Raw genomic sequence first — 11377 nt, 5'->3', positions numbered from 1 at the left:
TGAGACAGAACTTTTGGCTGGTTTGAATGACATTCAGACAATGAAGTAAGAGGGGTTTCTCCAATTAACTTGATATAATTGCTACCCCCTTGCTTACCTGTGCTGAATTTGGCCTGCTCAATATTCCGAGCAAAGTGCTCAGGAAGCAGAAATGAAATGGAAAAGAACTAAAAGAGTATTTGTCATTACAAGAAAGTACTAAATAGCTCTGAAAGGCCAAGAGAAAATGCAACTCAAGAGCATCTCTGAAGGTCTCATGCTTAAAATAAATACCTTTAGTGCTCTTGAAGATACTTCTGGCACCAAATACACAGAGACATGCCATAATAACTGTGAAGCATTCTATTTTATTGAGTAATTCCAGGAAACACTTCAGATCTGTTAAACATTACTGAAAAGATAGATGATGCCAGGAACTTTATTTCCTAATAACTTGGATTCCTATAAAGGACCTGTTTATACAATTGAGCACTACTTCTTCCATCTTCCTGTATTGCTATTTTGCTTTTCTCTTAGCCTTCAGCCCCCAGTACCAAGTGTTCATACAAACATCTGACACATACACATACTCACCCATATCTATCATTGCCAGGTCCATGTGCTCTCTGGCTTTCTGTCAGCTGCAATGGATCCAGATCTGTAAAATATTGGTCACATCGAAATGTAAACTCAGCAATACCCATGCCATCACCTTGCAAATGCTCTCAGCGCACTCTGCAGTGTTTCTCCTTGATTGTTCAGCATCCTCTTCAGCACACCATGCCTGCACCTTTCAACTCTCTTGACCTGCCATTTGCCCAATGACTGCAAGAGTTAGAATAAATAGCATGGCACTGTCAAACTTCCTCAAGCTCACAGCTCTTTTCACTTAAAAAAAGCCATAAACCTTCCTCAGGCCACGTTGTACAAAACGCAGGAAGCATTTTCAGCCTCTGCTGACAGAAGAGATGAATGGGAAGAATTGAAAGAAGTGCTCTAAGATCAGTGGAGCTGATGGACTCACCAGCAAATTTCCAGTATCAAAGAACTGCCAAGCACTAAGGCCTACAATGAAGTCAAAGCCCTCCTATTGAGATATCTGAGACCTGCTGAGCGTGTTCGCATATTTACCTTTGTGCCCATGAGCTACAATAGACCAGGTCCTCGTTCTGCTGACTTCTACTGTGAGGGACATGAGGCAGACCATATCCCCAAAACTTTTTTCCTACCTGAAGGTACCTAATCTTGGCCCATAAAAGCCAAATTTGAAACTCAAGCTCTTACTAAAGAATGAAATCTACTTTGGGGGAAATAATCACATAAAAATGAGTCAGTTATATGCAGTGTAATTCTGTTACCTATCTCAGTAACAACTAAGGAGCTTGAACCATTTCCCTGCCTGTAGGGCAGTAAATACTTCCTTGCTGCCCCTCAGCAGATTGCATTCACCTTATCACTCTGTTTCAGAACAAAACAGCTCTGAAACCTGAATTTATCTGCCACAGAAAGGCCACTCTATGCAGCCCTCGGTAACGTATCATAATACTGTATAATTGTAAACACTATTTGTTAGAAATATGAATTGTCAGGGAAAAAAAAAGGCACTTTAAAAAACAAACTTTCAAATGTGTTATGAAGAAAATCACTCAGTAAAGTAATTAAAGCACACAATAAAGCACACCTCAGCCTGGCTCATCCTCAATTAGCAATGCAGTTCAAGGACAACAGCTAACAGTGGTCCTGGTTGATGTGTCATACTGGTGGTTTCCCCTAAATTCTCAGCTGGTTGAAGAGTCACAGGCTGTGGAGTCAGTCTCCTCTGCTCTTAGGACTAACTTGGAGATGGCAGGAGACCGCCTTGATATCAGGAAGAATAGACCTTTGTCATTTTCCTTGAGTTGCAATTCCAGGTGTGCAATTCTGGATGGTCTCCCTACAGCATGTACAAGCAAAATGAAGCCTTGATTCTGCCAGGGGGGGTACAAGCTTTGCAGACACAAACTTAAATTACAGCAGGCTTAAATTCAGAGAAGCACAAGTACTTACTAGTAGTTTTCATTTAATTGTTTCCTTACAAGTGACACATAAGCCCCAAAAATCTTGGGAAGTACTGATTGCAAATCACTTTGTAACTTCATTGCTTTTGATCCATGAAAGAAATTGGGTACAAATGAAAAAAAAAAATCCTTTCATTTTTCATACCCTCAGGACGATCAATGACTAATTCCAAGATATTTCTATTTCTATTTCTCCTCTACGGTCCATACTTCTCCTCTGCAAAGCATTTATAAAATAGCTTTGATCACTTGTATGAGAAAAGTTTAGAAAAGCAGAGAAGATTCTTGTCCACCCGACTTGCAAACAACACCAAAATCCCTCTCCTTACCATCAGGTTATCTAGTACTTCCTTAAATTAAAACAAAATTAACAGCTTTTATACCAAGATAATTCAGTTGGAAGTAACAAAAATGGGGGGAAGGAGCTGCATGGGGTAGAAGTCAACTTTCTTCTTACTATTTGACCAAATAATTTTTCAGGCATTATATAGAGGGCTTCTGTTTTCATTATTTTTTTAGGCTATAAAAACATGACAAAAACACAGTAAGAACACAGCACTGCCACCAGTATTTAATACTATCCACCACTCAACCTAAGATCTTTCAGATGCTTTTAACTAAGTACCTATGAAGCAGGCATCGTACTGGGATCCTGAATGAATGAATGATTTTGCCTTTTCCACAGTGTTTGGAAGCTAATAAAGCTCTAAAATCTCTTCTGAATACAGGGATAAGGAATACAAACTGATTAAGGAAACCTGGGAAAGAACATGCGATGCCAGAGTTAAAGAGCAGTTTGTTGATATGAAATAAGGGTGGATTAAAGCTGTATTAGCTAAGCCCATTTATTTCCCAGCTTTTCTCTTTGTCCTTGCTTTCTCTATGCAATTTTGAAGATTCACGTTTTCTGGTTTGGTGTTGTGTTTTTGTTTGTTTAAGTACAGAACTGTGTATCATAGGTAAAAAGCTTTGAAAGCTAACTTCTGATATTTGAGGAAAATGATTTCTGTATTATTTATATTCAAAAGTAGAGAAAACCAACTCAAGGAACAAATTAAGGTATTTATTTATATATTGTTACAAAGTTGTGTGTGTTTTTGTATTTTGTTTTGTTTTGTTTTTTTTTTTTCCTCAATTAAACATATTTAACAGGACAACTTATTTGCATTCAGGCCTTTCAGCACTTTAATGAGCTAAAATATACACAGAGTCCCATATAAATTATGATCTAAAAATAATTCTCAATTATTTTCAAACCTATTGAGGGGACAAGGCTTTAAGCAAAATAACTCAAGTTGAACGTGTCAGATCCCTTCGACAATGGTTTCTATTTAATGAGGTTATATCCTTTACACTTTCAAATTATATACAAACAATACCACAAAACTACTATAAACACAAAAATGTAAAAAATGTACACAAACATACACAAACCACTGTTTCTGTCTGAGCTAACTCACTATTAAGAAATCCAGTATAAATGCATGATTTGTATTTACGTACTTAATTTGTAGGGGGATGTTTTGTTGTTTTGTTTTGTTAATTGTAAACAAGATTTCAGCAGGTACAGCAACTTAAAACAGTTGTCAGAAGCTTAAATCACAAGGGCTGGACACTGAAAGAACTACGTGCAGTATGGATCCAAACTGACTTCAACACCCACATCTTTTCTGAAAGTGTTTCTATTGCTGTGAGATTTAGGGTACTTCAAAGTATGTAACTGTTCTAAACAAATTTTTGGACTTCACTGCTTTACAAAAACATATGTTCCAATATTTAACGTAAAATCAGCATCACATTTGCAGGTACACAGATCATGTTCAGTAAAAATGTCTTGTTCATAGCCACTTAACAGCTTTTTGGTTTACTAAAACCTTTCTTGCAAGCTCAAAAACCTGTAAATGAAAACGAGCAAAAGATGACCACAATTAACCACTCAGTGAGAGAATAAAAACGTGCATCCATTAAACACATATGAACTCGCTGGTGACTGACCCAATGCATATCAATATGCAAGTTAGCACAGGGTATATTGGATTGCTAAAAAGCTGTGGTATTTACAAACCACCAATTGATATTGGAAAGAAAATGGAAGCTGCCTTTGCATGAAAGTGATGACTCGTTGCTTTCAGTCATTGTTAAGATACTTATGAAGCAGGGTTTTTTTTGTCTGTTTCAAACAGCTGTCTCTCATGTAGTTCTTGGGCACTCATGACCATGTTATCTGAAGTGCCAGGATGCGTAAGAAAATCCAGGTTGACAGTTCTGAGCCTGTTTATCTGGAGAGTATCAGGCTAAGCAATAGTAGTAGCAGTAGTAGTGTTAGTCAGTTCAACGTTACCAAATTCACTTCTTAAACATGGTCTGTACCTGTTTATACCCACTAAACTATGAAAAGGAGTAGTATCTGTAGCAGTTGATTTCAGTAGAAACTTCGAGTATAACAATTTTTATTCTTTTTGAAGATCCCATGCTAACAAAACCACAGCAATCTATAGGCTTCCATTTCCAGAAAATATGTCCAGAGTCAAACTGTATTTTGTGTATTCAATGCCTCAGAAGTCTTACTGTATTGAGCAGAACTCTTGATGAATCCCTTTTCGTGAACAATATGTATCTTTTGATTTAAAGCACAAGCCTCTCCCCTACACAATACATTTTGGAATGTAAAGGTTAGTTTGGGGAGTTCTGAGTTTCTTGGTTTTGTTTTTTTTTAGTATTTCCAACACTACAGGACAATGTTACAAATGAGAAACAATGCTGAATATACACCAAAGATTAAGAAACTATTAAGAAACTGCTTGCAAAAACAAAAAGGGAAAAAAAAAAAGACATTTCTCTGAATAGGCTCAATAAAATGCAAGAAGTAAATGCAAGAGTTTAAATGGTGAAAAGTTTAATAATTTGTACAATCTGTATTGCCAACAGTGACAGACACTATAAAATGTTTTACCTTGACAGCATGCGCTCATATAAAAATATATCCTAACTGCATTGCTGTACAATCAGATGATGACAGACAGAATGGAAAATGAAATGAACACTGAAATGCCACTGCTTCTTTTCAGCAATGTCAAAAAAGAAAAAAAAGCACGCAGATTTATACTATTACAGTATACTCCAATTAACTGGATGAACCAAACCAGCAGAAGTGATGTAGTATGGTAACTGTAAATGAAGATGATTCGTTGCTACTTACTTGCATTGACTCATCACCACTTCTTGAGAAGGCAGTCAGGTGCCAAACTGCAAATATGGAACTCATTCCTGTGCAAAATGCTCAGCTTTGAGCTCTTACTGAAGTAGTCAGCAAATAATTACTGAAGAAAATTATGATCTGCAGCAAGTATTTTTACATCAGAAAGTATTTCAAGTTGCTCAATGTGCAGGTATTTGTCCCCTCAGAAACATTCTCCTGCTTACAACAAGTCATTTAACCAAAATACCCAGGTCTTCAAAGAAGATTCCAGTAAATGAAAGCCAACTTTGTAATACCACTTGCCACCCAATGCAAGAACTTGTTTGTAAATGGATTTTTGTTTTATTAAAAATAATAAAGCAAACTGTAGTAGTCTTTCCAGCAGAGGGGACATTTTTAAAATCATTTACCCTCCAGACAGATTCTTTGGTGTCCAGAAACAGCTGGTATAATATCAAGATGAATATGCAATAACTATTTTCCTTTGTATGCTCCTATGTGTCCTGTAATACCCACCAAGTTTTTGCTAGTGGCAGGTATTAAAAAAAAGAGAAGGAGGCTATCTCCTGATTACCAGTAGAGATTCAACTCAGACCAAAAGTATCTGATGTCCCTCTTTCAGCAGACATTTGCCCATAGCATTTATGTAGGAGAAGCACAGGACTAGTACAAACTAACGTTCCAGTTGGTCACCCAATTTAAAATTCAAAACGAGTAGTTTTTTATTCAAAAAAGTCTTTTTACTTTTTATCCTCCAGTTTTTGCTACTATAAGGAATAAAGGTTTATCCTGGCATAGCCAGTGTCTAGCCTTTTCCTAGAAATGGCGCAATGTCAGTTGCTTAATAAAGCTATATGGAGACCCTGGTCCCCTATTAAACTGTAAATAATATCAGTATCCACTTTGATTTTTTGAAGACTTTTTTTTAAATCCTTTCACCTATCCCCAGTTCAAATGAAATGACACCAAATGCTCATTGACAAATAACTGATGACGCACAATTAAAAATATCTTGTGAGAGCAGCAATTTTGCAATAATGTGATTTTTAAATAAAAGCAGATTGTTACAAGTTTGTACATAATTTTAACTATGAATTTATGATTTTTTTTATTATTATTATTATTATTTTTTAACTTTGCTTAGGATCCCTCATTCTTAGAAAGACATTTTGGCTACAACTCACAACACAACTGCTGTTTTTCTGAAGAACAGTTATTTTTAGCATTGTTGTTAGTGTAACAGAAGACAAAAGTGTTTTCACATATAACAAGTAGTTTAAACAAAGTTAAGACACTTTTCTTTCTGTAGAATCATCAAATGATGCTCTTGTCAATAATTTGTGTAAGCTTCTAAACCACATAAAGGATAATGCACATTACATTTTATTCACACTATAAAAAAAGCACAATATACAGGCCATATCCTTTAAAGTGCAACACAACAGAACATTTCTGCAACATTCAGTTTCTTCAGAGACCCACAAAAGTAGGTATTTAATATTTAGGAACAAATCCTGTTCATAGGCGTATCAACACTGAATCTAAATTCTGAATGGTTATCAAGCTTGCTCTTTTAAGTGCCACACTAAAAGCACTGCTTATGACCACTACATGGTATCATCTTATATACTTCCAGATTATATAGCCTTCATGTCTCCCATCCAAAATGAAAGCTTTTACCTTTCAGTCAGTGAAGAGCATCTACAGAGCCCTTTATTGAAGACAGTTCCTTGACTATGCTCAAAAACCATCTCTGAAGTATGCTTAGTTTTGCCATACAGGCCACTGCTTCAGATGGTGTATCTACCAAAAAAAACATGGTAAACAGAATAGAGCAAGCATGTCTCTGAGTTGGCAGCGCATGCTTTGCTATGTTTGGCACTATCTACCAAATGTATTGGTAACACACAGCGTAAGCAAGTACCAATTTGCTTTTCACTTCATAAATATTTTTGGTTGGATGTTTTGCTAATAATAGGTGAAAACCTTGTTTGTTCCTGAGATGAGCATAAAAAACGATTGAGCTTCATCCAAGGCTGCCAATGGGAAAATCCTCTGCATTTCTAGCCTTACTACCCGGCTGCTGAGCCAGATTTTTTTTAATCTCAGTCTTCCCCAAGGCGCCATTTCTGAGACTCCTCTTGACGCACATCTGGCCTGATCTGGTTTCTCATTCCACCTAAAACATTTGAGGTTGCCTCTGTTGCAACAATGAAGGGTTTTACCACAGTTGGTGGAATTTGGCGGAGGACTCCTCCTACTGCTCCAGTTACTCCTCTGTTTTCATGCTCACGAGCAGCAGTCTCATAGATGGTTTGAGCTGTGTCCGTAATTCCCTTTTTAGAAATTAATACAAATTAGTTACAGTGAAAAAGACAAAGCAACCTCTCCTAATTTTAAGTGCAACTTAAAACTGCACAGCATTTATCACTTTTGTATTATAATTGTAATACAGCTATATTTTGACAAATCTGATTTAATTCTTCTGATGAGGCTTAGAATAACACTATTATGAGCTTACAGATGACTATTTCATTTAACTTCTGGTTGCATCCTCACAACTGAAGAACTTTGAAGTCTTGTTCATGATTAACTGTATAACATCTTAATTTGTTTCTCTAATTTTTCCATGCAAGGTTTCTGTTGGTTTAAAACTACTGTTGAAGACAGTCTTGCTAAAAATTAAAACCCATTCATCAGATGGTTAGTTTAAGCTAACATCTGACATTTTATTTGCTTTGTCTTCAGATATTTCTTAAATTATCTTAAGGATGGTTATATTTGCACTCACCTCTTTTACTACACTGTATGCTTTGGCAACACCTTCCCGTAAGTCTACTGGCTGATGAGCCAAACGATGGCGAGGGAATCGTTTTATCTTTTTTGTTTCAATAAAGGTAGGCCCTGGTGATACCATGTCATATGCAGTTTCTGCAGCTGCCTGATGATCAGGAGCAAATGAAAGATAAGCATGAAGTCTTATTTTAACATCCCATATTTAAACTACTTATAAGGTAACATAATTGAAATAAAATGTTTTTTAATGTTACAAACAATAGTCAATTACATCAGGCTAAGGTTTTGCACAAGAACTTCTATATATTGTTACAGCTGCACCAATTACAGAAGTTCTATTATGAAACACTGAATACTGTAGATTTTGGTACTCCCCCCAACCCAGTCCTCCAATTCATGTTACTTCAAAAGCATCCTCCAATATGTAGAAAATGTTTGAGATAAAAACTTGAAACGTTTGAACAATAATGTTTTCTTACACACACACACAAAGAGATACTTAATTCCACTCATAAATAATATTTTTTGGTTATGCATGTTCATACTTTGGCACTTATACCATGTTTACAAAATTAGGTGGTAAAAGTGTATTGTCATTAGGTATTTGACATTAAGGAACATAACATTGTTACCACTTTGAACCAAGACTAGGGTTACTACTATTCTCCCCTCCTACCGCCCCCCCCTTCAATAACTAAGCACAGAAAACCTGACATTTTCAAAAAATTTTGAACACTTCTTATAACATCTTTCATGTATTACAATGCAACACGTGCAGCCTGAGTGCTGGGCAATATTTTAACACAATACATGTTGCATCTGATGCTACCACTCTCACCTCACAGACTGCCATAACCTTTGCCCATTCTCTGCTTTATTTGTACAGCATTCATTTACTCTTATTTTTATGCATACTCCCATAGCATTAAGACTTCACATAAAGCACTTGCTAGTGACACTTCTGATTTTCTGTCTAACTCCAGAAGCAATACACTATACCTGTATAGTCTGAACCATTCTGTTTGTCAGCTCCAATGCTGCCATTGCAGTTGAAGTACCAAAAGATGCTGCTCCTCTTTGAAAGCCTCTTACAATACGGCCATCCTTTCGGTACTGTTCAATTGGTAACCACACCAAGTCTTTCAGACCTTGAACTGAAATGAAGACAGAACATCGCAGTTAGCAAGTTCTCTAAGTTCTCAGTTTGCCTGAAGGGGAAGTAAAAACAAGAATTAACAGTGTCTTTTTTGTTTCTTTTTATATTTTTTTTTTCTTTAGGAAAACAAACCACAACAAGAAGCAGAAAAACAAAATAACATCAAAAACACAGTGCCATTGTGTGCCTGAATAGAAACAAGAATTAGCTTACCTAACTGTACTAGCGAATGCATAGGCCCTACTCCTCCCAAAATTCCTGGCAGCTGGTTTTTCTTTATATCATTAAGCCATTCACTGATTGCATAGGAGAACAATTTATCCACACCTAATAAGCTGAAGCAAGTAAAATCATTAATATTTCTGAAAAACAAAGAATTCCTGATAAAAGAAATGTATTATTCATTGAAGTATGCAAATGTCATTTAAACAAAAGGGAAACTGATTTCAAGTGTCATGTGTTGTTGCACTTGGCTAAACCAAGAGTTTAATGTGTATAATCATATCCAATTCAAGAGGAAGCAAATGTAAAAAAAAAAAAAAAAAAAAAAAAGAGTTTAGCATCAAAAATAGCACATGTATTAGATACCATCCTAAAAACAGATATTCTTCTTGAACTACACCCATTTACAAGTATTTATGGATAATAGCTTTTGTAAAATTCAGAAAAAATTATCATAAATTATATTAGGCCTACTCAAAATGAAATACTCATTATAAATATTATTAGAAAGTGTCTCAGATTTTAGAAATGTGTCTTATCGGATAATTTGCTTTCTGATTGCTATATTCAGTTATTCACTGTAAACACTTTCTATCTGTAATACAGATGCTAGCTACAATTTGATTAACTTACCCATGTCTGTAACAAAGTCTCTTCAACTTTAATTCTGAACAGTTTAATTGAGCAAGACCAATAAGAATCCCAGCTAGCGTCCCCTGTAAGTGAAATGTTTTGTTATCATAACAATTTACTCAGCAACACAATTTGTGTGTGAGAGACAATTTCATCATCTTGACTCCTACTGGAGATATTTCTGTCTTAACTGATTCTCCCCCCCCCATCACTAGTTACAATGCTGTGAATTCCATGTTCAATTAATTTGCAAGTTTTTACATAACTTGCAAAAGACAGAGTAGCTGATTAAGCCAGATTCCAAGGAAAATGTGTAAATAATAAATGATGTAAGCATAGCTCTGGCGTTACTCTGGCGTTTTCCAGGAGCTCTAGAGCTGCTATTTCACGTTACAATTTCTTTGGTGGTAATGCCAGTTCAAGAAATTGCTGCTTCTACTTGTCTATGTTTTCTTACTGATTTGCCAAGACAGACTACAAATATGATTCTGCAAACAGGTTTTTTTTGTTTGTTTTGTCTTGAAATTTGCTCAGTAAACCCAATATGATAACACATAAAACCAACATGATTAACTAATAATTATTTTTAAAAGAGCTTTTTTTTATTTTATTTTTTTTAAATCTGTACGAGGTTCCAACATTGCCAGTGAAGCCCATATGTTACTAGACCACAAGGGATGGAAATCAAAAGGAAAAAAGGTAACGTTATTCTGGCATTAATGAGATAGGAAATGAAATGCTCAATTCTAGCATCAGACAGTGGTATTAACATTTGAGGGATACCACAGCTGTGCAGAAAGACTTCCAGCCTGTCACAAAACTGATAAATATGACTTTCAAGTTTCATTCTGTATTAATCATACCCAGAAGATCTATCCCTCAATTTTCAGATTACAGATGGAACAAGATTAAGTTTTATTGAAAGTATAAGACAAAAGTGCTCTACAATTCGCAAAACCACATTAACAGTGAGTAGGAAGCATAAAATAGAGTCCAACTCTTAGGAAAAGAGAACTAAATAAACATTGTTTTACAGCATCAATGCTATATACAAACCTGATCCATTGATACATGTTTGCCGTGGTAATCAAGCCGTATCGGAACTTCTGATGTAAAACGAAATTCTCTGAAGATACACAAAGGAATTTTTACAGTAAGAAACAAATCAGAAATAAGATTATTCTTTCAAAATCCTCTAGATACCATGTTAGTGCTTAAGCACTTGAGAATAATCAGACAAAATACAATTGCAAATTTAGCTTTTCTTGGTTTATTAAAATCTAATCACAGGTAATATTTACAGGAAAATTAACGATCCTGCTCTCTTTAAAATCT

The 11377-nt window shown here is 35.6% G+C and overlaps 1 protein-coding gene across 3 annotated transcripts in view; it reads right to left on the bottom strand.

The window, feature by feature from the left end:
- Positions 1–3078: 3078 nt before the first annotated feature.
- ATG2B (autophagy related 2B) overlaps positions 3079–11377 on the bottom strand; it is a 44566-nt gene continuing 36267 nt past the window's right edge. For all 3 annotated transcript variants that reach the window (XM_068682839.1, XM_068682838.1, XM_068682837.1), the window contains exons 37-42: positions 11099–11168; positions 10043–10125; positions 9401–9522; positions 9031–9185; positions 8027–8176; positions 3079–7571 (exon numbers count right to left, since the gene is read on the bottom strand). In XM_068682839.1, the coding sequence (XP_068538940.1) occupies positions 7341–7571; positions 8027–8176; positions 9031–9185; positions 9401–9522; positions 10043–10125; positions 11099–11168 (811 nt within the window). In that variant the 3' untranslated portion in view covers positions 3079–7340. The remainder of the gene's footprint in view (positions 7572–8026; positions 8177–9030; positions 9186–9400; positions 9523–10042; positions 10126–11098; positions 11169–11377) is intronic.

The sequence above is a fragment of the Anas acuta genome, chromosome 5 (genome assembly GCF_963932015.1).
Source record: "Anas acuta chromosome 5, bAnaAcu1.1, whole genome shotgun sequence".
Classification (NCBI taxonomy): domain Eukaryota; kingdom Metazoa; phylum Chordata; class Aves; order Anseriformes; family Anatidae; genus Anas; species Anas acuta.
Note: the sequence above shows the minus strand (reverse complement) of the source record. Positions and strands in the feature narration are given on the sequence as shown.